The sequence below is a fragment of the Bombus vosnesenskii genome, unplaced genomic scaffold (genome assembly GCF_011952255.1).
Source record: "Bombus vosnesenskii isolate JDL3184/JDL3185 unplaced genomic scaffold, Bvos_JDL3184-5_v1.1 scf7180000016261, whole genome shotgun sequence".
Taxonomy (NCBI): domain Eukaryota; kingdom Metazoa; phylum Arthropoda; class Insecta; order Hymenoptera; family Apidae; genus Bombus; species Bombus vosnesenskii.
The window spans coordinates 3,156,026-3,183,918 of record NW_022884330.1 but is presented as its reverse complement, the minus strand read 5'-3'; the positions used below and the strand labels follow the sequence as shown (position 1 = coordinate 3,183,918).

Genomic DNA, 27,893 nt, shown 5'->3' with positions numbered 1-27,893 from the left:
CTGCTGTTCCATGGTTTCGTCACTTTTGTACAGAAGCGCACACGGTTCGCACCGAGACCGAGAGAACAGTTGATTGTCGACCGAGAACGATCGAGTGCACGATTCTTCTGACCATTTATGTAGCGTGACGAGTTAGAATCGTTCAGTGATCAATCAACGATCGTCCAAATCGAGCTATTCGTTGGTAACGTTTTCACGAATTCAAATCGTCGAATTTCACGAAGAAGAATCTTTAATCGACTCGAGAACTGTCCACGATCGACTATTGGACACCATAGTATCGTTAAAGTTATCACACAGTGTGACTGAAGGAACCGTTATATAGTGTATTGAACTTGAACTTTATTTGAGTCGAAAGTTTGTTACGTGGATGTTGATTCGTTTCTACATCTGATTTGTTCGAATTTTTTTTTCGTGAATTCTCTGTCAAAGAACTGAAATTATTATCATGCAATTTTCGTAACACGCCAAGTGAATTATATATAATACGAAATCTCTCGTGCGGGTGCCTTTTGTTATGGACTTTCTTCGCTAACACAAAAGAGATTGTGCCTACTGTTACGCCATGAAGGAAATTACGATGATATGGAGCAAAATCACCGGTCGACGCTACTCGAACGTCAACGCGAATCAAAATCAGAGCGACTCCAGCGAATCCGAGGAGATGGCGATGAGTCGGAGGGCAAGCGATTTAAGAAGAAAGTCTTCGATTGTCATGAATCATTTCATTAATACGGCTCTCTCGGTGCATACGCATAAAAGGCCAAGTCGATGGAGAAGTAAGTAATTGCTTTTAAATGCGGAAATTGTAAATTCAAAAGCTGCACGGTGAATTCGTAATTGTCTCTTTGTTAAGTTTCCATTCGACGGGACGAATTTATAAATGTTCATATACTATAGTCTGAATTGTTGATTCGAAAATTAATTCACGATGAATCTTTCTGTGAAAAATTTATAAGATAAGATAAAATTAAGTATTAAGATAAAATTTGTATTACTCTCCATTCAAGACATTAAATTTCATACAATAAATACGTTTATATCGCTGATAATGACGATGACGAATCGAAGCTGCAACAAATCAGGCAATTACAAATCTACCATAAAACGCCAATTTATAGAATTTCCTGAAATTATCGAGTGTATCTAACTAAAAATACGATCGCAGTGCAAATGATACGTATTTATAGCAAATATCAGTGAATTCACGCATTCACGGTAAATTATGCATTATCATGGTGTTATTCGACAAGTGGACGCAACATCAAGTAATGCAATGAAATGGAATGGTATGACACGACTCTTTTTTATAGAATAATTATAATATATAATAATATAATAATAATTACTTCCTAGTATAAATCTATAATCGTGCAACATCTTCATGCCAACGTTTCAGTTATCGCCTAAAATGATCGAATTACCGTATCTGATACAGTTACACGTGAGATTCGTGAGATAGAATTCGCCCCCGGCTATTTATGCTTCAATTATTCTTTGTTCATTTTTATTCAACGTTTTATTTATTACGTAAAGTCACATCAATTCTAATCCTTTACTTTAGATAGATCTAAATAATCGTTGTTAACAAAGAGGGAAGCTGTTTATTGAAGAAAGAATTATGTTAATATCGTGGAGCTAATTAAATGACAGAAGAATTAAGAGATCATAAAAAACAGTGCTTTTTACGCTTCGTATTGTTTTTTGTCAATTATATGCCTTGTATAACTTTTAAAAATTTCTGTCACTCATTCATAAATTACACTGCAATTATTCTGGACGTTACTTTCTCATGTAGCTTCTGACTCCAAAGATTTCTGGTATCTATTCATAGATTATATTTATCTAGAGGAACGATAAAATTAAATTTAGGACATTACGAAGTTTAACAACCCCGTTTCGACATTTTTTAACATGAGATTAAATGACATTCGGACTATGGAATACAAATAAAAAATTATAAAAATTTGTCTACGAAGTGAGTGATATACCACTCGGGTAGTTTATCAACGAATTTACTTTTGATATCGCTATCGCCTTTCATTTCTGTGTCAAATGTCAATAAAACATTTTATGGTTATTAGTAAATTGATAATTTTATAAACAGATTATATGTTTAATGCGTTGCAAATATACGCTAAAAATCATAATCTATTTTCGCCATATATTCATCATTTATCTATGTCCTATTAATATTGTACAGCTACGTATGTATCATTCGTTTATTAGAAATGAATGAAGAATAATGCTGTAAAATTACTATTATTGCTTGAAAAATTAATGGTTCTTATTTAAAAGAGTGAAAATAGCGAATAGTGTAGAAATAGTGAAGATATTAAACCAATTTTATGAAAAGTTTTCAAATATCTTAATAGGCAGATTAAAAAACATCAATTAAAGACAACAAAATTTCCATAATGAGTTACAGCTAGTACAGGTTACAAGTTTTAATTTGGAACATGAGCGGTTCTCATTCTCTCTTTATTCGTTTATGATAGCCGGTACGTGTGACAAAGCAATCGCAATTCCTACTCACTGAGAACAAAGGAAAAAGAAAGGAGAATGTCCGTCTCCATATGAAGATTTCAATGAAGCAATAAAAAAACGGCACGCGTACTTTATGCTAATAATGATTATCCTTCCTGGACACACGCGTCGGAGAATCGCAAGAACGTCATAGAATCCTCGAATATGAAAAGCTTCCTTCTTCGTTCAATGCCGTATAAACTGGTGTTTTAACAATACAAATTAAGGTAATCTTCTAATCAGAATCTTAACTGAATGCATATTCCAAGTAACAAGATAATCTAGCTTTTCCTCGAGAGAATAAACCTTCTGATGAATTACTGCAATGATTCACTAATGAAATTTTCTAACGACTTTATGTGGCTTATTGTCATTTGCAAATTGACCTGTAAAAAATTAATAAACCGAATGCTATTATAAAGTAATTTAATATACCTAATAATTCAGAAGAAAAAGAATGGCAAGAAAAATGAGTAAGCCAGTAAAAGATAAGTAGGCAATAACAGTCAATTTGTCATTCCAAATGGCGACGACTCGAACTTCTTCGAAATAAAGTTTTTTGAAATTACGAATTCTTGAAGATTCGAACGGATAATCTGTTCACTTTAAAATCGATGAAAACATTCAGAGTGCACTGAACGACGGTAAAATACATATCTGATAAAAAAAACAAGAACATCCAACGGGTCTTTATTTCGAATTCAAAACATTTACTCGTCACTCGTAATAGCTAGATCTTCGATATACGGCTCGATACACCACAAGAATCTATTAACATATATTTTTGCAGCAATATTTAACGTGACTCATTTCTTCGAAATCAGACAGCATAAGTAGTAACGTAACCAATATGTACAAAAATATTGACCACTCTCATCTCAGGGTATTAACATTTTTCACTGAAGTAATCGAGTTATCGAATATTTATCACATTCCCATGTAATACGTATTACCAGAAACTTACAAATGAGGCCGCGTTCCTCAAGAAATGCATCATAGCTTCGTTAGTATTAGTGTGCATTCATATCTTATCAGTTTGCCCTTAAACCTTTGATAAAGTTATCTGTAACGTTAGTGAATGGTGCATTTTTCCTGTGTATAGCTTCATTGTGGTTAAGATTACTTGTTGAATACTTATTTAAACTTGATAGTTGAAATGTCAAAACATTTTCAATCACTCAAGTTGAACTATAAACAATCCCTTGCGTGATTAGCGATACGTTTAATTAGAAAAATGTGTGCATATCTTATGTACTGTATTCGAGTGGCATAAAATGGTATTCCAAAATTGTTTTTCTACTAAACTTCTAGAGAACGTTTTCTTTCTTTAAGAAATAAAAGGTAACGAAAACGATGCAAAATGCTAAAGAGATTCACACAGGATAAATTTAATTGTTCTTGACAAGCACGAAAGATTAAAGATCTCTAAAGAAGCTGTCGGTAGCTTGCTTCTTTTCCACCAAAGTAAAAACTAATTTATACGTATTTCAAACGCCTCGATTCGGAGTTCTTATAACTTGGCAATGGTATTGAAATCGTTTATAAAAGAACAACCGGATACTTCCACCAAAACCGGTTCATCGAGACGAAAAGGGGCAAAAATAAAGTATCAGAAACTTCCAGACACCTCGCACGTATCTATCCAACAGCATGATAAACGATGCTTAAGGAATTTTTTAATGGTATAATCTATTATTAACTCATTAGCATCTATATTTACATTATAAAAAATAAAAAAAGGATGGATGGATAAAAATAAAACCAATCGAGGCCGAAAGAGATACTATCTTATGATGACTGGGTTAATTGCATTAACGTTTGATTTGTAGGGTTATCAACACGTTCAAAAATAACGGTTATTATAGTGGTTGCTTCTCTAATTTGGTATTTTAATGTAGTAGGCAGTCTCCTGTCGAACGCAAGGTTATTCTTTCGTATCGCCTTAGCTTCGATAAACCTGTTCTTGTAACCGGTGCAACACAACATTGCCATCTACCATTTTCCCGATGCGGTTTAGCAAGGTAGATAATAAAAAGAGTGACCAATTTGCTTGGTATGCAGGAAATTATACAAGTAGACGAAAAGATGAAAGCAAAATCGGAGAATGAAAAACCATTAACGTCGAACAGTATTCTCTCCTTAGATCGAGCTTTGCTTCTTGACGAGTTATTTTACAGAAAGAACTCATTCCGATCGTCTTTATCTATCATTTTCTTTTTCTTTTTTGATATTTATATCATACTTACAACTGGGTCTATTGAACCAACCAGCAGCAATAACAATCATATCGTTGTAAAGAAATGCGTTTCTTTTTTTACGATCTTTAACAAAAATTTACCATCTCTGACAGGCTATTTTATTCTGATACATTTGAATACGCATAAGTGCATTAATTGTGTTAGGAATTCCTATCGCATTGTAGAGTAGTCCACATAAATCGGGATGTATAGTAAAAACATTCATTTGAAATTCAAAAAATATGAAAACAAGAAACAATCAAATTTAGAAATGCTTAAATTTAAAAATCAAATTTCCACGTGTATCTATCAGAAAGATATCTATTATATCAACGATATAACGTTAACAAGTTGTTGAAAACTTTTCAGTTGTTTCCTAAATTCGCTATTTCTAATGACAAATACGCTGTTTCTCGCACTTTCTATATCCTTTCCTGCCTGTTATTTATCACCTTCTTTTTTTAAGCCCACCATCAACCCACTCACCCCTCCGGCCCTGTTTAGTACATTACTACGGAGGAGTGCTCGGATTTCTCAACCTCGCGAAAGTGTTCGCCTTAATATTGAATTAATATTCAAGAAATCTTGCATACATCATAAGAATAAAAAATTGAACGCCGATAAAATCAAAAATCGAAATATAAAATCAAATAAATCAATACATAAAATCATAAATATAATAAATAAATAAGTAGATAGATGAAGTGAAGGAATAGCTATTATTTACCACCTGATAATTACATTAGGAAAATATATGGTACTACCTCTATCTCATAAATTTATCGCATTGCAAAGTACGTCCAGTTCATTTACATGACGTTTGCGCAAGGTGGTTCCACTTAAAAATACCAACGCGAGACTTCGTAATTTGGTCGTTCGTTGCTGGCATTTGATGTACCCATCGGAATGTTAATTCAACGCATGAGAATTGACGATTTTTACTCACTGAAAAAAGTCAGATCCTAAATTAAGCGAATGGAACGTGTCTTGCTAAATCTCTCACCTAAGGTCACACGATGCACCTGCTGAAGACACGAGAAAAGAATAGGAATGATGAATGGTGGAAGGCATGAAATAGGGGATCTATAGAACTTTTCAATTGATCGAACGCTTGTGAAATAATAGAAAGGGGAAAGATCACGGTAAATGAATTCTCGTAATCTGTCATTACGCGAATATTTCAAAACTACGAAACAACGTTGTTACGCATGCAGATGAATTACCACTTTCTAGAATTTTACGATCTCCTCTGATACAGTGAAAACAATATCCTCAACATACCTCTGCAAAGTGCTTGTTTTTATCTAGCCATTTTATCTAGCATTTTAGCTTAACTCTTAGACAAGATTACCGAGTAATACTTACTGCACATTTTATGGGAATTCCTACATAAGAATAGAGAAGAATAAAGAATATAAAAATACGCACTATGAAAGATCAAAATATTGAATACACGCGCTAATGAATGCTGCAATCTGAATGAAAATTACATATGAATGAAAATTATGAAGTTACGAATATATTTAGAAGTCTCTCAAGTGAGTGCGTAACTATAAAGAAAATAAAAAATAAAAGAAGACAAATGTTATAAAGACGTACGATGCATTCAGAATCGCGATCTTGATCTTTCATTCAAGTGGCGATTGCATAAATAAAATGGAGGAGAAAGATGACAATAAAAGTACCTGCAGTACGAAGTCGGAACCTAAGAAAGGTAGACTCGGCACGCAACTAAAACATTTCATTATTACCTTGTTCACATTGCGAACAAGGTTCTACAAAAAAGAAAAATTCGCACGTGCCATACCTTCGTTGGATTTATTTACATTACACAACTTCGCGAGTCGCGACCGGTATAAAAAGATCCATAAACTATTAAACGAACGATGCTTCAGGTTGCTTTTGTCTCAAAGTGCATTGTTCGTTGCAAGCAAATGATCGTATGGAAGTCATCAACCAGCTAATCTGACAATAAATTGTGTGCAGTCACACGTGCAGGCGTCGGTTAACCGATAATGCTATGTATCTAGTTAATGAACACGAGCTCGCATTTCGCATTGACGATAAGTGCCGTAATTACGTATTAATCAATGTACAAGGAACTAATTCGAAAATGAGATCAGATTGAATATTAATATAGCTTTTTGCTCTAACCGATAGATAATAGAATCTTCGTTGATTCCACTAATATGATACTATAGTATTTCATTTTTATATCAATTTTAACACCAAATCAGTGAAAATGACTGCTATTAAATTTGCTGTTTTAGCAATTACTAAACACATGCGAGTATACGTTAATTTTATGGAGATCGAAGCATGATTACATATATGTGCTTATTAATTTTTATCATATTGCTTAATGTATACCTTGCTAAAGAATAACTACGTTTTTTTATAAAAGTAACGTGTAAGATATAATAGTAAGTGAAGTCTTGTGATTAATAATCTACAATTTACGTGATGATTTGTAACATTTTGTTGGAAGATTGCTATAAGACGGCGTCGTTGCCCACGAATAGATATGTATTTTGTAATTTCCTGTTCCGTGTATGGAAGCTAGATGTTTCGTCAAAGTGAACATCCACAAAAGAGCCGCGATTCCCTGGATATAAAATATAACGAGACACGGGGCAAATATGCACTTTCTATTGGATGGCGTATTTGCAGTCGCGTCCCGATTACCGCCGGAAAATTATTACCACATCGTGCCGCACTGCCAGCGATCTTGCAATAGTCGAGAGCAAAACGATTCCTTCTACGAAACCTATAGGCCTATAGAGTATTTGGTAATCTTCGATCACTCACCAGAATTTTAGTATTCATATATCGAACTTAGCGGTGTTCGCTACTTTGAAATGTCAGAAATAATTTCCAATCATCAACGAACTCGATGACATAAAATAATCGTTCCTCTACGTAAAATCATTTTAGGAAATCATTCTCATTTCTTTATGATGTTGGAAAGGTTCTCGTGCACACGCTTATAATTAAGTACTTATCGTTAGCTGTCTTTTTCTAGCTTACAATCGCCGCGAGGTGTTGATACTCGAAACATCTCATTAAATTTTCATCTCCCGAGAAAATGACGTATGATCAATCCGCGTCTCGCTACTTTTATTTTTACATTTTCTCTCTTATCACGTACTACGTGACAATTGCACGGCGTGTTGCCGGAGATAACATCGTACGATGTATTAATTGAGCGATTATCTTACGAGTTGAAGTTATTTATACTAATCGATTATTTATAACGATCAATTTCTAAGTCTAACCTGTCTAATTGCCATGATTAGCTGAAGTCTCAAATACGTTACCGAACGATTGAGGAACAAGATCTAATTTCATAATACTTTACAGATATTTGGACAGTCTTACACTTAAATCGTATTCAAAAAATTCAATATGATTGAAGACGACCTATATCGATCGACAGGTATGCACGTCCTTCGAAGGAACGCACGGGGTTCGATATTTGCGATTGTATTTCCGCGACACATTAGTATTCCTGGTGATCTACGAAAAGATTACTTAACGGTTACCAAAGCAATCGGTTACACGTTCATCGTTTTTCGATGAATACCATGGGTGTGTAACGCACAGACAGTAATAGTGCGTACAATTACGTAAATCAGGTGGTTCAACTAAGTCAGTCTCGTGATCAAGTTCAGAAAAAAAGAAAAACAGGAAACAGAAAATGCGCAGAAATTAAAAGTAATCAAAGATCTAGACGATCTTTATCCGTAGGATTTTACATATATGCGATATATTACACGTGGCCACTAAGCCATTAAATTAGCATATCATTTGCACGCCTAAATCACTGTCTAATTGTTTTCGTCATTTTCTACTACAGCTACTTTTCCATCGTCGTTTGATTTGAAGATAAGAAAGAAATCAAAGCCGCGTAAACGTGATCAAACAAAAATAGAGATTTATGCAAAATCCAGGGCCATCGAGTCCTTCGTTCCTAATCTCGAAAACAATCAAGCCTTACGTAATCTTCTTTTCTTTCGCTCGATAAATAACATGTATGCAAATTCCTGATATATCACAATATACCGTTTAAATAAATTTATTCCGCCAAGGATTCCGACAACATCACGCTAACACGTAAATGCTTGACGAATAAATAAAACTGAACAGATCGTTGATTATCGTGCATCGATGCTTCGATCTCTGCTCCCTTCCGTGAGAAAATGAACTTTTTAAAGTGTCCCTTTCAATATCAATCCATTAGTATTTAAGAATGTTATATTAGTATTATATTAATATTATATACACTGTATATTAATATTAAAGAATTAATATCTTAATTTAGATGATTTCGCTTAGGCATGACGAAAATTATTTTTCATCGAAAATTATCATTATCGAGATGCAAAAGAAAATATACAAAATAACTTTTAATTATTCGTTTGTTAAATTTTTCAAATTGCCATTTACAATCAAATGATTAAAATATCGACCCAAAACTAACCAGAAGTATAGTTAGAGACCTTAAACATCGAAATCAAGTACATGTTACAACCTGAATTGCATCAGCAGATGCACTTTAACCACTTCGTAAGACTGAATAGGTGAACATTTGCGTAATGTACATACATATTTTCCAATTGATATTAAAAATATTCACAATCGAAATAAACATCAGTTTATGAAAAAAAAGTATAATACGAAGGTAAATTCCTTTAAAAAGGACGCAAAACCTCGAATATTTTCTTCGAGGCCTGATGAATATTCTCTTAAAATTCATCGAACAGTTTCATGTGCACAAGCGACAAATTTTAGAATGAATTCTCGTGTATTCCAAGTACATATATCTCATGCAAATTCGACAAATTGTCGTCCGTTCGCGGCACGTAATATTTTGAAACAAGTCGGAAGTTCTGGTCCTGGACTGTATAATTCGAAGCTCTTGAAGGATACGATTCTCTAAAAAATTGAGGGATTCATACCATGACATTTGTCCGCGTTTGTTTTTCCCCGAGCGAGCAAGAGAATACTCGATACTTTTAAATTCTAGATAAACAATATATTCGGACAATATTCATTATATAATTACACAATTTAAAATTAATAAGTAAAAGGATGATGAAATGAATAAAAAACATAATTTTAAAAATGGTTACATAATTCTCACAAGCCTAATTTTCATTCGACGATAAATCAAGACATAGATCACTTTTTATAATGTCGATTCCAACATACGAATCATTTTTGTTGTAACTTCACCAATCGAAATATTGCACTGGGGCTCGTAGCTCGATCCAAACAGTGTTTTTCACAATGTCACACAAAATAGGAAAAGCGGGTTGCTGTGAAATTACGTAAGACGATCTAGAAAAAAAAGTTAGATGATCGTACTTTATCCAGAAGAGTCACGTTGACGCAATTGATTACCAAACAGGGGAAAAAAGTCTTGTTTCAGCCGCAAATGATGTATTTATGCACAAACCGAAAGTTCGCTTTCTACATTCGACAGGCATTTGCAACTATAATTATCTAAATTTAAAGAAGTCACAAAAGAGTCTGTCAAAACTTTTCCATCAAATTTTATTGTTATTTTAGTTCAAATTATACATTAACGACGAATATAATAATATATTTTAGTCATGATACTGTACGTATTCAATAGATCTGTATTTTTTGAAATTCATTATAAAAACGATATAACGATTAAGAAATTTTCACACCTACTATGTATCCCATGTCGACAAATGACATGATAAAACGATCCAATCAACAATCTTATCATCCGATGGAATCAAATATTAATTATTACGAATCGAATGCTCTAAAATTCTCACTCCGTTAATTTTTCAAAACCGTGCAGATATTCTCATGCCGATGATTTTGGGATTCTTTGGCATTACCATCGGCTGTGTTCTTATGGCGCTCGATCCATACGAAATAGTTTTCCGCGCGAAGGTGATGTTCAGCCCCGGAGGTGAAATATTCGAAATATGGCGAAGACCGAATATCGAACTCTACCTGAAAGTCTATCTTTTTAACGTAACAAACCACGAGGAATATTTATCTGGCCAGGAAAGCAAGCTACGATTCCAGGAAATTGGACCCTACGTTTACCGGTAAGTGTATCAAGTTATTATACCTAAATAAAACTTAAGTGATTTAGAGAAATTATTTCGAGCACATTAAGTATATACAGTTAATTTAATTATAAATTATTCAATTCTATAATTTAACCATGACCAGTATTGTTGAAAACAAATTAAAACTGCAATTGGAAGATTAAAAAGCTGTAACGTTCTTGTTTAATTAGATAAAATTTTCAACAGACTATTTTTTAAAGGTGCTACACGTAAATATGAAAATTTTCAGTCGTACATAGATATTTAATTTCAATTTGAAAGCCTCAATATCTTTCTTTAATGTCGTAAAATAATTGATTTTTAGGGAATCGTTAGAGCACAAAGATATTCAGTTCAATGACAATGGTACGGTGCTGGCATATCTACATCACCCGTTGCAATATATACCACATATGAGCAATGGGACAGAAGAAGATATAATGATATTACCGAACATCGCCTTATTGGTAAGCGAAACTGTTTAATTATATACTTTTATGGGAAGGAGAAACTAACGGATGAGAATGTTTCACACAATTACCAAGACAGTCTTATTTAATGTTGATTAATCTACACCAGTATGTACACGTGTATGCACGTTGAATCATAGCGAAGAAAATCTCGAAAATGAATGAACAATTTCGGTGGTTTTATTAATCGACATATGCGATTCGATAAATATAAAAGCTAAATGTCAATTCCATCTGAAATTTTTTAATTTACGCATTTTCGAATTTAAAAATCGTCAAATTCGCGGATATTTGAATTTTCATATTTTCATGACGACTACAAAAACCTATTAATTTACAGAATGCAAACAAAAATATATATTCATAAATATTTCCAAAATTATTAATATTTCATAATATGCATATGCACAAACATCGGATAATTCACTCAGTTAAATCTGTTTAGCTTCTATTCACTAACTGTTCCTATAAAGAATTTCTATAAGGTGTTCCTATAAACCTATATAACCGCATATAACTGACACACACATACTAAATCATATGATAACCTTTACCAGGCTCAAATGAATCAACTACAACTAATCATTCTCTACACTTCAACTTAATTAAATTTCAAGGTTACGAGTTTACTTAATTACATTGTGTTTTAGCATATTTATTCAGCACTTGCGCTTTAGTATATAAATTCATCGCTAACAGAGTATAAATGTATAAGCCTTATGAACCTTTATGTACCTTCCTTTAATCTGATAATCGCATAATCATAGTTTAAAATGTTAAGAAACAAGTAAGTCATCCATCATTAATAATTCAATTGAACTTGTAGTACTACCGTGTTATATTTTTAATTGTATCAGCAAGTTCTCAGCAAATATCAAAATTAGAAAACAATCTTTCAAATAAGATCATTTGATTATACTCGTTTTCTTTATTATGAAATGATAACTTTATTGCAACGTAATTGCGCAGAGAAATTATTATTTGTCAACATAGAACAATATTTGATAAGGAGATATTTAATAGTACTCAGAATCAGTAAAATTTCAAGAGCAAGAAATAATATATTGATAAGTTGCATCCAGCCGTAGAATAGCTGCCAATAGGGTCAATGATTCATCAAGCACGATTCCTTTACGCGTATCACGGCTAAACTTCCGTTTTCTTCTCTTTAAAGAATTCTTCGTTGAAATGAAGAAGAATATTTTTTTCTTAAAGCAAATCCTTTATTAGATGAAAGAAATACCATATCTTACAATATTAAGGATAAGAAAAGAAGCACGGAACAGGTTAATGTAAATAATTGGAATGGAGATATATTCCATCCCAATCGAGTCTTCGTCACAGAAATTGAATAGGATATTCATTAGAAGCAGAAAGCTCAAGGTCTACCGTTAAAGGAGGTTACAGGTCATCGTGACAAAAAAGACGGAAGTATTATATAATATTGTGTTTGAATTCTGCATACAGAAAGAAAGCTAATCATGAAAATTGCATGTTGTTCAGTAATGCACGATTAATTGAATCAGTGTATTTGGTATTATTCGTTGATATCTCCACTTCTATAAAAACATACAGATACTCTAGCAAGATTGTGGCGTAAAAGAGTACCATATTTGATATATGTGATAAATAAAACTTTGGTTAAGTAAAGTGGTCCAAGGTGGTTCACCAGGAATCGAGAATATTCGAATCTATTCATTTCCTTTAAAAGAATGTCCTACTAAAGACACGAAAGCTAAAGGTAGAGAGGTGGAATAATGCCGTAGGGTAAAATACTCAATTTTAACTGCAAAAAAAGTCTATTCTCTCGGTAGAAAAAATGTCAAGTTGTAACTAACAACGACGTCGTAAAATTTTACAGCTATATCATGTTCCATTACAATGAATACTAAAATTCAACTTTATATGTGTTGTTTATAAAAGAACATTTCCTTGAAACACAGAAAAATACCGGTTGAACGAAATATTCCGCGTGACACATCTCTGTTTCCCTAGAATTGTATTGCATTCGAAAAAAACCGTGATCGCCGACGCATACACGGTAAATTTCCATTCGACGCACGAAGACATTCTTGACGAATGCATCATATTTAAAGCAAGAAAGCATCAAGTACTTGAATCAAGAGAATGTTTCACCATACATTTAGGGTGCTTTTTTAAGGCAAAATTTATACAAATTGTTTAAGAGAATTAAACATTTCATCAATAGATTTCTTAGCTTTACGCAACATAATAACATACTTCGTTCGATTACTTGCATATTGACAATGACTTTATAAGAAGTGAAGTAATTCTAAAATATTGAATGTGCCATTAGTGGACTGGTAATAATCAAAAAAGACTAAAACGTTCAATTAAAAACTTATGCATATTATTGCATGATCATAAAAACTAAACAAACATTACGATCAATCTAACATCAGTTATTATCTTTTTGCATTATTTGTATCTTCCATAAACTTTTTATTAACAAGTTTGTATCAAAGAAAAACAAATAAACCAAATAATAATAAGATCCAAAGAATCCAAGAAATGCAATATTCTCATCGTACACAACGCGTTTTATGACCAGTCCTCTCCAGTGACTTAATCATCAATTTCCGTTATTGCAAGTACGTCTATATCAATGAACACGGATAACAACATCCTCTATAGTGTCCGGTTCTAAATTATGTTCTTAGAAACATCAAAAAGAACGATTGTTACGTACAACAACGAAGAGGGAAAGCTAAATGTGAAACCGAAAGTGCAATTTCCTCTTCAAGAACATTTCAATAATTATTCATAGCAGTCAAAGTATAAAGAAAAAATTTATCAATGTATATTCGTGTGTAGCACATGTACCAGTGCGCATGCATACAAATGTATATATGTAGTAAAAAAAATAGTTAACGCAAAGCGAGATCTTCTAGTCGTATACATAGATCGGTAAATGCATGTAATTAAATGCAGCCGCGTGAATGAACTTTCAGACAGAAAATGAAGATGAGGGAAACCCTAGTTCGGTACGAGGACAAAACGAAACGGCATAATTAAGTCGCCTAACAGAAGATACGGGAATGAATAATGTTCTCTTTAACATTTTCCGACAACAAGTCATCGTTAATTAACTGTAGAATACGTCGACCATGAAAAATCACATTTCATAATAAAGAAGATTAATTATATCGCGACACAAAAATTGATGAGCTTACAAATGGAAGAAAAGAAAATAAATAGCTAATTAATAGCGAGCTTAGACTGTTTCATCGCTAACATTCACAAATGTTTACACTAGCGTCAAATTTATTTATTAGAATCCGATTATATGTATATCTTGATAATAATCAGGAAGCTATTTTATTCGACTCTTCGAATCTTTATAAAAGGATTCAAGTGCAAAATAATTTTTCACATTTTTATGAGATAATTCTCTTTTTTTCATTTCAGAGTATCACAAACGTAATGAGGAATTCTGCCTATCTAACCAGATTAGCATTAAATCTACTAATCGTTAACACGAATTCGTACCCTCTTGTACGAATGACTGCTAAAGAATTTATGTTTGGCTACAAATCCACTCTTGTTACACTTGGCAATAAGATGATGCCATCGTGGATCAAATTTGACAAACTAGGTCTCATTGACAGAGTGAGTTTCAAATTCTTAACAACTTTGTCTGTTCAATTCTTTTGAAAATTTATTAATTCGCAATTATATTAATAAATTAATTCACAGACGATTATTACTTTAAATTTTAATCAGGTCCTCTTGAAAAATATTAACTAACAATTTTATAAGCTTCTGGAAAGTCGCTACCCTTTTGCTAGGTATCACTTCGAATCTCGACTGTACATCTGTATTTTGCAGAGATTTTAGTGTTTCCTTTTTACTACAGATGTACGATTTTGAGGGTGATTACATAAACGTTTATACCGGCGAGAAGGATATACGGCGGACAGGTTTGATTGAGAAGTATAATGGTGATGTAAATTTGCCGCAATGGACAGGAAAATGTGCAAATGTGAAGGGGGCTAGCGATGGAGCAAAGTATGCAAATTACATCGAGCCGAACGATACCGTATTATTCTTTAGAAAAAGCCTCTGTCGCAGTGCCACCATGGTAAGTTGTATCTCAATGCTCGTACACGTTAAACACTTGAGAATTACGTATTCAAATAATTTCATAATATCTTGTAATATATCTTCGAAGGATCCTCGTACTACTTTGAATTATCATTGACTTATGAAAAGAAAGTTATTATCAAAAATATAGTAAATAGTATATAAAATATTAGAGGTTAAGTAGATGTTTACTATCGAAGGGTATAATAAGCAAGATTAAAACATAATTTTACAGACACGAATTGGAGAAAAAACAATAAAGGGTTTGCATACATATAAATATACATTCGTCGAAAATATAATGGATAATGGTGCTTACATTCCGGAGAACAAATGTTTCTGCCGCCATGGATATTGTTTAAAACCTGGCTTAATTGATGTCACCGACTGTTATTACGGTAAAATGGTTTAAATGATTATAAAAATAGCATAAAAAAATATATATTTTACATTGACGAATATTAAAAATGTTTCAAAGTATGGATCGTATTAACATTAAATCAAAAGGTGTCGTTAAATTTTATTCCCATCACTCATGCTAACAGTATCAATTAACATAGTCAAAATAGACAGATTGATAGTTATAGTTTGATAGAAAAAAGATCCATTTAGGGAGATAAATTCCTATATCAATCGTAGATATACTCTAATTGCTTTAATTACCAAAGAAGAATGAATAATTCATTCATACTAGTAAATATTAAAAAATTAGTAGATACATGAGTAAATACACTGTGTAATAATAAACAATCGATGACATCTTCGTACAACCATTAACATTAAGAATATGGAGTTAAAAGAACGAAAAGAAAGGAAATTAATTTATATATTCATGTTGATTACTTACCTTCACAATGATGCAGGATTTCCAATTGCTCTCTCGTATCCACACTTCTACAAGGCCGATCCAAGTATCCTGGAATCTATCGAAGGGTTAACTCCAAACCGTGATGCTCACGAATCTTTCGTATATATTCAACCACAGTCAGGTCTTCCGGTAGAGTTTGCTTTCCGTTTTCAAATCAACATGGCTTTGCAAAATATCGGACATATGGCCAGAGTAGAAAAATTCGAAAACTTCGTCTTACCATTACTGTGGTTCGAAATCGTAAGTACTGAAAAATATCGAATTGCAAGTATCGAACATATACCTTCAATATCGAATATATCAATAGCATTGATATCTCGACATTCGGATTTACCAAATAAATTTAAATAATCCATGATATTGTCAATATAATATAATAAATACATTATAAATATAAATTTTGTAAAATTTCCCATAAAAATATATCTAATTTTCAATATATTTTTTCCAGGGAATGTCCAAATTGCCAACATCGATGCTTATTCGTTTCTGGTTCTACTTAAATTTCTTACCGGTTTTTCAAAGTATAATGATTTATTCTTCGTTGCTCATTGGCCCTATACTTATAGCTCTCGGTGTTCGCAAAATCTTCGTACATCCGAAAGAATCAATGTTGACTACCCAATGGTTCGGCTCTCAAATGAAAAACAAAAAATTACAATTTTTTAACAGTAGGCGAATGTCGTGTAAGATCGACGAAATGGATACTTATTACAGTTCGTTAATTGAATCAAAAGAAGAAAGCAAAGAATCCGAACTAACAACGGACTTACCAACTTTGAAAGAAGATATCGTGTAACCATCAACATCCGGGAAAACTATAGAAAGAGGCTATTTCCCGCGTAAAATTGATGTTCGAAACCAATGGGAAGCATACAGATTATTTTCAATCTCGAGATACTGCGGTCGATACAAACGAAATATCGAATTCCACATCGATAAGTAAGAAAATATGTTTATCTTCGATATTTCTTAAACTGGTTATAGTATCGTAAAATTGAAATTTTATTTATTTATTAATGCACTGTGATCTTAGAATGAAAATATAGTTGCATAGTGTATAAAATATGAAATAATTGATAACCTTTTTCAAATGGAATCGCAAAGTGATAAATAGTGACATCTTGTTAAACAATTGTAATTTTACTGATTAAACGACACAATACAAACGGTGCTAATTCAGAAATTATTAGTTTCTACTTTTACGTATAATTAACATCTTTTGTTATTGGAAAATTGTTGATGGGTGCAGAAATTTTTATTATTAATATTTTGGTGATGGTATTTTATATTTATAATAAATTTCTCAAAGACCGGTGCACTTATAGATAAAGAAGCACAAGAGGATACAATAATTTGCATAAAGGGGTTTTCTAATTTTATATAGATAATTAAGTGCATTAAGACTGATATTATAGACTGGTATAGTGATTAAGTGATTTATAATACATATAATTATTAAAAGAAAAACATGAGGTAGTTGGTACTTCATTAACATAACCAATCATGTTATCATATGTAATATAATATACAAAAAATATCAAGTTTGAATAGCATCGTTTGTAATTAAAATTGAAATGGATTTAGGAAACGGTAAAGGGGATTGTGGATTATTTGATTTTGTATATTTAAAACATATTTATTGATATAGTAATAGAATTTTATTATTAATTACATATACTAAATAAATATATACTGCTCTTTTGTTAAGAGCTGTTAAAAGTATTATATTATATTAATCATAAAAAGTGGTAAAATATACATATTATCATCATAGATTCTTTTTTATCAATGATAAAAAAGATCCTTATATTTTTATTATTAAGTGCAAATTCTGTCATTGAACTTCAATATAATTGGTTGATACCATATCCATATGATATGATATAATGATACCAGATCGCAATGTTATCACATATTCATTTATTTCGTAATTTCACGTATGTACAATTAAATTTGTGATAGTCTTCCATTAGTTTTAAGTAATTATTAAGACGTTTCTAACACTAAGATTTGAGTTTTCTAAAGAAAATTTATAATTCTGAGATTAGGACTACATTATTCTTAAAATATGACCAAATGTACTATTTCCCCTTTTATATCAAAGTATTTCAGTTCTCTACTTGTAAATATTGTTCAAACAACATTAATTACGAATTTTCAACATATATAGTATTCACATTGTGTATAAATTTTTGAAGTTCCCATAACATAAGTATGGATATTTCTTTAAATATTTCATCACTCTTGCCTCATTTATAGATCTAAATAATAATTGTAGTGAACTAAGGAAATAGTATTCTTATAATATGCAAATAAATATATTCCTATAAATCATGTTTAGCTTTAAAACAATAACAATTTTTTGTATACATAAATTCTATTTCCTTGAGTTATATATTCTGCACAATTTAATGGGAATAATGTTATGTTCTTTACAAAAATATTGAATTCTTGCCAGTGAAATGTTAATGATACATATAAGTATTTGTAAGAATTGCTCAATAAATAATGTTTTTAACACAGGGCCCCAAATTTATTTTGTAATACAATGCCAACATATTCTATAAGCAAAAATAAGAAACTGTAAGCATAGGCTCATAAATACTTTATTAAAAACTACAGCGGTTCGATTCTACAAATACAAAAATTTCAATAAAAAGATACATTTAATGATACACTTAAGAAATTCGAGTTTTAATTTACAATTACAATACCAATATAAATATATATGATGAATAAAAAATTTTTCTTAAATCAAATTATGATTTCATATCTATACAGGTATATATACAAAATTTGTGTAATTGTTTATAATATTCAAATGGACACTTGTGACAAAGACTATTAATTCTGTGTCATATATTTTGCAACAAATTGTTGTATTCCCTCTTTATCTGAAACATTTACCGTCAATTCAAAGTAATTGAATAACATAAAAAGATGAAAACTTTTTAAAATTGTACATTACCAAATATTTTTTTTCCAAGGAGAGTATAATGCATTTCTCTACATATTTTTGAAAATGCCGTTCGATCAGGGATACGTTCAGATGGGTAATACTTCATTAAATATGATTTTAAAATTTTTACAGTTTTAAATTGTGTAGCTTTATCTGCAGGTACAAGTTTCTTTTTATCTTTATCTGTGTATTGCTTTAAATGGTCTTTTCTATCACGTTTCTCTTGCAAACATTTTTTTATTTCTACATGTTCAACTATTATGCTTTCCTGTTCTGACATTTCTTTTCTTTCTATATCTTCTATTCTTGTAAATATTCTTTTATCTTTAATGTCTTTGGTTTCAATTTTTTCATGATTAATTTTATTATTTTTATCGCTAAAGATTTCATTTATTTCAATGTCTTCAGTATTGGTAACCTTTTCCTCGTTAATTACAGAACATCTTTTTTCTTCAAACTTCACCTTTTTATTCAATTTTGTATTTACGTTACTTTCAAATAAATTTACATCTTTACGTTTCTTTTTATTTTGACATTTTGATTCTTTTTCAACCTCGATATTAGTACTACCATTACTCCCATTATCTTCTATAACTACAACAGAATTTGATTTTGTAGATTGCAAAATTTGCTCATAAACTGATTTACTTGCGGGAGATGCTTTTTTAGTTTTGGGACTTTCCTTTGCGAGTTCTTTCGAAAATTTTCGTGACTTTTTATTGTGATCCTTTAGTAACATTTCTTCGTGAATCTTTCGAGCACATGTGAAACCACTTAATGCTTGAAAGTCAGTAGTCTTGTGTTGTGTTATAGCTTTTTCACTGTCTTTTTTTGTGAGATAACTATTTTTAACAACCACATCTTCAGTAAAAGAGAAGCAATTTTTACTAACATTGTCTTTTGATTCTATCATATTGATATCTTTATTATCGTCTTGTAAAATACTTGCCTCAAATATATTTTTCTTATTAATAGGCTTGTTTTCCAATATTTTTTCGCTTTTTTTTAGTTCTAGAGCAGTCTTAAATGTAGGGCATAAAATATTTTTATTTGCTTGTTTACTTAACTTATCTTCTGTGTCATGTTCTAAATGACTATTATTTCTTTCTTTATCATATTCATTAAAATATTCTAGTCGCTTATTTTGTTTACTTTTTGCGTTAAAATCGCGTAAATGTTCATGTAACGTATTAGAACTGGTACATTTCCGTATCGAAGAAATCTGTATTTACCAAAAACTCAAGTTATTAAACATCATAAATAAAGTATGAATGAATTATATAAAATGCCAAATTACATACCAATTTATACATATCAAATTTATATTTATTTGCAATTTTACTGCTGCATAACTCTTTATATTCAAGATCATATGCTAAATCATGCATATCAGTCTCTTGAATTTGTCCTTTAGATTCAGGAAAAACCGCTTCATAATTATCCAGTAAGGCTGATCTCAATTGATTGTAGAAATGTTCACGAATTTGCACAGCTAAACCTTTTATTTTTATATCAGTACTTTCAGGTGCACGTACATGAGATTGTTTAGCATCTTCACGATTTTGTTTTTTTAACTAAAGTAGGAAAAATACAGATAAGAAAAACGATAAAAGAGATATAAGTCTACCCTTTAGATATATTTACCTCGTCGCTTTTATTATTATTTCTCCGAATAGCAAACTGTTTTTCAATTAATTCTTTTGTTTCCCGTTTACTTTCAGCTAATAATTTTTCCCTTGAGTCTAATCTCCCTCCATATTCATTTTCACTGTAGATAAAAATAATTAAGACTGAGATAATTATAATTTAGTAAAAAATATATATAACCGTAACATTTTAAAGTATATTACTTACTCAACATCATACTTTGGTAAAGCAATACCATCTAAATTGCTACTGGACTTAGGTTGAGATTGTGATCTAGTTTGACACATTTCAAACTTTGATATTCTTTCTTGAACAGCATCTTTCTTTTTACATACATCACACCTATCTTTGCATGGAGGTGGATTATCTCCAAAATATTTAGAAAACACGGCATGTCTACATCTGTAGAATCCATTAAACCGTACTTAAATCTTTGTATATAAGAGGATATTCATAGATAATATAATAATTCTTACTTTGCTTCAAGACAGTAAGAAACAGCTTTTTCAAAATTTTTCCAATTTAATTTTACAAGCTCAGACTTTTTTCGCGTAATTTCTTCTTTAATAAGAAATGCAATAGCTGAATATTCTTTATTACTAAAATAAATCCTACAAAATGCTGGTTTACCATCCCTGCCAGCTCTACCAGATTCTTGGTAATATGCTGCTATATTTTGAGGAACTGTCCAATGCACTACAAATCTGCACATAAAATTACAATATTACTATCAAATGTCAGTAAAAGTGACATACACTTCCTATAAAATAAAATAATTTACCTAACAGAGCCCTTGTCTACACCCATCCCAAAACTACATGTTGCTGCAATAATAGGTACTTCACCAGATGTCCATTTATTTTGAACCTCATTACGTTCTTGATTTTTTAAACCTGTAGAAATAATTATTAGATATTACTAGTTATTTTATCATTGTTAGTTTCATGAGTATTAGGGATAATAATAACATTTACCTGCATGATACGCTAGAGCAGGTATACCAGAACTGGATAATTTATGTGCAATTATTTCAGTTGCTTCTTTTTTCCTACAATAAATAATGCCACAATTTTTTTTGGCCTGCAATTAATTTTGTTATATACGTTACATATTATGTACTTATGTATGTTACCTAACATATGTTACATATATTATAAGTTTATCATGCACAATAACTTACTTTTGGAATGGATTTATCTTGGGAATCAAGAGCTTCTATAACAAAATTTCTTAAATGTTCAAATGGCTTATCTAATATTTCTAAAAACCATACATCATAATAAAGATTAGGTCGAAATACAGGAACTGAGAATATGGCAGGGTTTTTCATATTTAAGCATTGGAGTATATCATCTTTCACCTATAATAATATATTTCACACTATTTAAATTTTAAACCTTTGTAAATACCTTAAGTTTATAAAGTATACATACTTACCTCTTTTGCAGCAGTAGCTGTTAATGCAATTATGGGAATATTAGGACATAATTTTTTAAATTTTCCTAATTCTCTATAACTAGGTCTAAAATCATGACCCCACTGACTCAAACAGTGAGCTTCATCAACAACAAAATAAGATAATGCTTTTATTTTGTTCAATCTTGTTATTGTGGCCTGTAGAAAGGTAATTTGAATAATCAATTAATATGCATACAGCCATTGGAAATTCTATCACAATTGTAAATTAGTCATTTACTTGAAAATGTTGCTGTGCGCCCATTTCAGGAGTAACATATAATAATTTGATTTTTGGAGAATTAGATGCCAAATCTTTCATTATTGCATTTCTTTCTTTAGTGGATGTATTTGAATTCAATGAGTTTGCATTAACTTTCTTACTTATTAAAAAGTCAACTTGATTCTACAATAAGAAAACATTATATGATAGATTCAGTTTGTTTTTGGATATTCTACATTTCTATGTGATGCTCATGTATGATGCATATTTGTAACATATATGTATATATATATATACCTTTATTAAAGCTAGTAATGGTGAAAAAACAATTGTGATTTTATCTTCTTTCATTAAAGCTGGCAATTGAAAACAAAGTGATTTCCCAGATCCAGTTGGCATACACACAAATACATCCTGTTTGGCTAAAAATGTTTAATTTATTGTAGTTGATTTATTCAGAAATATTAAGAATAACAACAAATTTTAATGCCGATAAAAAAATAAGTAAATTCCACATATTTGTTATTTATAAATGACATCAACCTTTATAAACAGCAGTGGTTGCTTGTTTCTGAATATCACTTTTAAAATCATCATAACCAAATACAGACTTCAGAACAACTGACAGCATTTTATCCCACAATAAATTAAATTCTTTAATCGTAAAAGTGCAGAGATACAATTATTGCTTGTACATTATACAAAATAATTCTTTTTAGTTTTTATCCTTGTAGACTAAACTTATAAATACGCTACTTACAAAAACCGCCATGATTATGAGTATAGATAAAGTCACTATAAATACTAGAATACTATAGCCCATTCAACGAGACCAGAGTAAACTTAAACAAAATATGACGTTGTGACTCCAATTATTGGCTGCCGACTAGTGAAACTCTGTCGACGCTAGTTACTAATCACTAGTCGGCAGCTATTGCAGTCGTAGCAATCAAATTTTAAGTTTAATGCCTCGTCTCGTTGAACAGACTGTATATGCATACGTTAGAGGATTCATATGTTCTTTTATGATAATTTGGTTTGGCAATTAAGTGGTATGCGGATTTTGTCAATAGGTGGTCTTAGCACATTTTTTTGTTTTGTCAGCGTGTTCAAAGCACCTAACCTGTATTGCGTTTATGTTGTTTGGACTTCCACCTTTAATTTAGTAAAAAAATTGTATCGATTAGTTATTTAGTTTCGTTTTTACCCCAATTTAAAAATGAAAGAGCAAGACGTGCATTTCAGACATATTTTATTGTATTATTTCCGAAAAGGCAAGAACGCATCGCAAGCACATAAGAAATTACGTGCCGTATATGGGAATGAAACCTTGAAAGAATAGCAGTGTCAAAATTGGTTTGCCAAATTTCGTTCTGATGATTTTTCACTAAAAAATGTTTAACGATCTGGCCGTCCAGTTGAAATTGATGAGATCCATATCAAGGCCATTATCTATTCAGATCGTCATAACACAACGCGTGAGATTGCAGAGAAGCTCAATGTATCGCATACACGCATTGAAAAAAATTAAAACAATGAATTTTCTCAAGCTGATGAGGGACCCATAAATCGAGTTTCTTGACATAGCCAAGAAACTCGATTTATGGGTCCCTCATCAGGTTAAGAAAATTCATTTGACGCAACGCATTAGCATCTACGATTCGCTTTTGAAACGCAACGAAATTGATCCATTTCTGAAACGACTGATTACTGGCGACGAAAATTGGGTAGTTTATAACAACATTAATTGGAAAAGATCGCGGATGATGCAAGATGAATCAGCCCAGACGACACCAAAAGTTAAGATTCACCAAAAGAAGATTATGCTGTCAGTTTGGTGGGATTATAAAGGAATTCTGTACTTTGAACTTTTACCAAGAAACCAAACGATTATTTCAAACATGTACGTTCAACAACTCGCCAAACTGAGAGATGCAGTTCAAGAAAGGTAGCCCATTATGATAATGCAAAGCTCCACACATCTTTGGTAACTTGCCAAAAATTATTGGAACTAGGTTGGGATGTGTTGTCACATCCACCATATAGCCCTGACCTTGCGCCTTCAGATTACCTATTTCGTTCCATGCAGAACTCCTTAAATGGTAAAATTTTTAATGACGCTGATGTAAAATCACAATTAATTCAGTTTTTTGCTGGCACAAATCAGAAATTTTATGTACATGGAATTATGACACTACCTGAAAGATGGCAAAAGGTCATCAACAAAAACAGACAATACCTAATTGAATAAAGTTATATTTTTAATCAAAAATTTTGAATTTTCCTTCTTATTTAAAATCACATAGTTGCCAACCCAGTAAATAATAACTATATTTTTAATATTACAAAATTTAATAACAAAATATATAAATTATTCTATTATACATATGTAGTTCTATGTCATAAAAATTTTGGATTATAAAAAATAAAATACATTTATACACATAACTATGTAGGATTTTGTAACCTATATAATAATAAATCATAAAATTCGATCCACTCTGGGAAAGTTGCACCATCTACAGCTTTTTCAATAACTTCCATTACTTTTTGAACAGGTTGATTCACCCTGTTAGTAATAATACAAACGTTAATAGCCATCCACAGTCAAAATATTAATTGTAATTGATATACTTACCAGTCATTTAAGATTTCATTAAATTCATCAATTTCTGTCCTCGTTTGCGTATTAATATTTTGTGATAATTTCAAAAGTTCCACTGTATTATAATTATTCTCCTCATATGTTATTGGGGGTATATGAAATGTATTTAGATATTCTTCAGTTTCTAAGGATTCTAATTTTTTATACATGAACATTGAAATTAGATTTTTATAACATTCTATTAAAGAATATATAGGAATTTGAATCAATGGAAAATATGACGCAAGATTTGAAATTTGGGAGTTAGTAATTGAAACAGATGCTTCACTGAAACAACTTTTCGTATGCCTAAAACATTTGCATAATATACAAATCAATTTACAATTTTTATTTTAGATTTAGAAATAGAAACTAATGAATTTTTACAATATGGAAGAAGTCTGACCTGTAAATTCCAATTTCTCCTTTTAACATGACTTTCTTTAAAGCATTAAGATCTAAAACATTATGAAATATATCCAATTCAGTAGATAAATCATTTTTTAACATTGTACAGTCATAACCATCATTTCGCATTGTTATTATTTTTTGTAACTCCGCATTTATTTTTTCTTCTGTTTTCATGAGAAACATTGGTGCAGATTTCAAAAGGTTTAACGATTGCTGTATATCTTGTATACATGTTGCCTAGAATTAATTTAAAATTAATGCAAAAATAATCATGTATACATATACACACTACAATAATTATAAAATGTTAACATACAATTTCAGCACTAGTATTTTGAATTTCTAGAACTAGTTGTGTTAGATCAAATGCAAATGTGTTACTTTCATATAAATCATCCCGAATTTTATCAATTTCTCTTTGTAAACTTCTTTGCTCACTTTCTAATTTGTGCACTTCTAATGCTAATGCTAACCACTCACTTATATCTGAAGAATTATTTGAAGCTGTCTAAAATTAGAATTAAAATTAACAAAGTTAATATTTAATATTTAATTTTTTATATTTAACTAATATTTAACATACCTCAATCTTTTCTATATATTCCAAAACATTTTGTTGATGATTACTTGTTCTTGCATTATATAATAATCGTTTGGAGACTATGGAAATATGCTGTCCATATGTTTTAGCAATACCAATATTTATGTGTTTTCCATTTGGCTCCACTGATTTCATATTTTCTGATTTAATTAATATATCCAGATCTTCAGTTAAGCTTTGATATAAATAATGCCATAATGTAGATACTTCAATGTGACTAAGATTACTTGATACTATATCCCACACCTATAAATATAATCTAAATAATATAGATATAATTGTCATTGTCTTCAATGTTATATAGATACATACTTGTCTTTTATTTGCTCCGGTCCAAAGACTTGTCACTACATCTGACATTTCCATTAGTACTTTATGATCTAAATCTTTGCAAGTTTGTGGCATTAAATGTTGACAGACTAATCTCATATTATTACAATCATGAAGTTGTGTATTAGTTTGATCATATTTCATCTGAAGTAAATCTCTTCTTGCTCTTATGACAGAACACTTAGATGAAATATCTCTTAGTTTTTGGACTAAATAAAAATATTTGTTAAATATATATTCTCTGTCATATTTTTGTTAATAACATACCTTTTTGCCTAACTCTAAAATCTTGTTGTTCATATTCTTCCTCTAACTTAGATATTTGATCCCTTAAATTATTTTTTTCTGATTTTAATTCTAATAAATTTTTCATACATTGAACAGCTTTATTAGATGTTTTCTGTTTTAAATGATATAATAAGACATTTTTTCTTATTGTTTTTGCTTCTTTAGCACTAAATATAACCTCAGCTAAATCATCCCACATCAGTCCAGCAAGGCCTGAGTACAACCTATCACAAATAATAGATAATTTAAAATTGAAATATGTATATAATCATAATTTAAGTAATATCATACATGATCAAGAATAAAGTTATAAGACACATTATATGTAAATAAAAATAAATTTATAAAATTTTATACAAACATTTGTTTTACTGAATCGTTGAATATTGTAGGTGGACATTCTAATTGATAAATCCATGTAAATACATCCATAGATTTTTCCATAATTATAAAACGTTAATTATATCCACAATAAAATATATTATAGACATAACCGAAAGAAATTTAATTGGAACTACACCTTTACGTCGAACTGAAAAGTTAATATAAATGTAATTTTACCCTGAATTTTGAAATAGATACAATAAAAATAAAAAATAAATATATTATTTAATATGCAAAACCTAATAGAATTGTAAAAATAATTTCTAACTGTTTTCAGTGTTATATAAAAATAAAAAATTTGTTAAAACTGAATGAAATTTAAGTTATTTAAACCGTTACCCGTAAGATCTTTACCAAACATTTAATTGATCATACATTATTTTGTGAGTATAGAACAAGTTATATGAATTAAATAAGTATGAACTACTTCACAAATCACTAAAATAACGTATAAACAAAAATGTGTAGAAAAATTAATTCTTTTTTCATTCAAATCTAGTTAACGGCGCAGTATTAGCCCCAATTTTTACGCCCATAGACAAACTGTAAGATAGAAAATCATCTTGCTACTTTTATGCAATTTCCAACGTTATCGATTCACTATACAAAAAATTTATAGCATCTCTGGTAGCATTAGCAGTGATTGAA

The 27,893-nt window shown here is 30.7% G+C and overlaps 3 protein-coding genes across 7 annotated transcripts; 1 reads left to right on the top strand and 2 right to left on the bottom strand.

Moving 5' to 3' along the window:
• Nucleotides 1-5: 5 nt before the first annotated feature.
• On the top strand, nt 6-18,827 carry LOC117241647 (scavenger receptor class B member 1-like). Its single transcript, XM_033507573.1, has 8 exons — nt 6-779; nt 10,600-10,855; nt 11,184-11,325; nt 14,758-14,958; nt 15,206-15,430; nt 15,668-15,830; nt 16,296-16,540; nt 16,752-18,827. Exons 1-8 carry the CDS (start codon nt 566-568, stop codon nt 17,097-17,099), a joined length of 1,794 nt encoding a protein of 597 aa, XP_033363464.1. The 5' UTR covers nt 6-565; the 3' UTR covers nt 17,100-18,827.
• Nucleotides 18,828-18,976: 149 nt separating this feature from the next.
• LOC117241646 (ATP-dependent DNA helicase Q5-like) lies at nt 18,977-24,873 on the bottom strand. Of its 3 annotated transcripts, none has more exons than XM_033507571.1 (13): nt 24,463-24,873; nt 22,885-23,009; nt 22,606-22,770; nt 22,347-22,523; nt 22,090-22,269; nt 21,884-21,989; nt 21,691-21,802; nt 21,386-21,613; nt 21,117-21,311; nt 20,907-21,030; nt 20,564-20,836; nt 19,272-20,484; nt 18,977-19,197 (listed from the first exon to the last, which is right to left on the bottom strand). In XM_033507571.1, the coding sequence occupies exons 1-13, from the start codon at nt 24,488-24,490 to the stop codon at nt 19,148-19,150; spliced, it is 2,976 nt and encodes a 991-aa protein (XP_033363462.1). In that variant the 5' UTR covers nt 24,491-24,873; the 3' UTR covers nt 18,977-19,147. The 3 variants fall into 3 exon arrangements, with proteins under 3 accessions (XP_033363462.1, XP_033363461.1, XP_033363463.1); XM_033507570.1 differs by lacking the exon at nt 24,463-24,873 and adding an exon at nt 23,131-23,415; XM_033507572.1 differs by lacking the exons at nt 22,606-22,770; nt 22,885-23,009; nt 24,463-24,873 and having other exon boundaries at nt 22,090-22,289; nt 22,347-22,468.
• Nucleotides 24,874-24,920: 47 nt separating this feature from the next.
• Nucleotides 24,921-27,800, bottom strand: LOC117241648. 3 transcript variants are annotated; one of them, XM_033507574.1, is made up of 9 exons: nt 27,585-27,800; nt 27,223-27,393; nt 26,841-27,085; nt 26,556-26,782; nt 26,226-26,489; nt 25,959-26,150; nt 25,638-25,879; nt 25,226-25,540; nt 24,921-25,156 (listed from the first exon to the last, which is right to left on the bottom strand). In XM_033507574.1, the coding sequence occupies exons 2-9, from the start codon at nt 27,303-27,305 to the stop codon at nt 25,036-25,038; spliced, it is 1,689 nt and encodes a 562-aa protein (XP_033363465.1). In that variant the 5' UTR covers nt 27,306-27,393; nt 27,585-27,800; the 3' UTR covers nt 24,921-25,035. The 3 variants fall into 3 exon arrangements, with proteins under 3 accessions (XP_033363465.1, XP_033363466.1, XP_033363467.1); XM_033507575.1 differs by having other exon boundaries at nt 27,600-27,800; XM_033507576.1 differs by lacking the exons at nt 27,223-27,393; nt 27,585-27,800 and having other exon boundaries at nt 26,556-26,753; nt 26,841-27,011.
• Nucleotides 27,801-27,893: the final 93 nt, after the last annotated feature.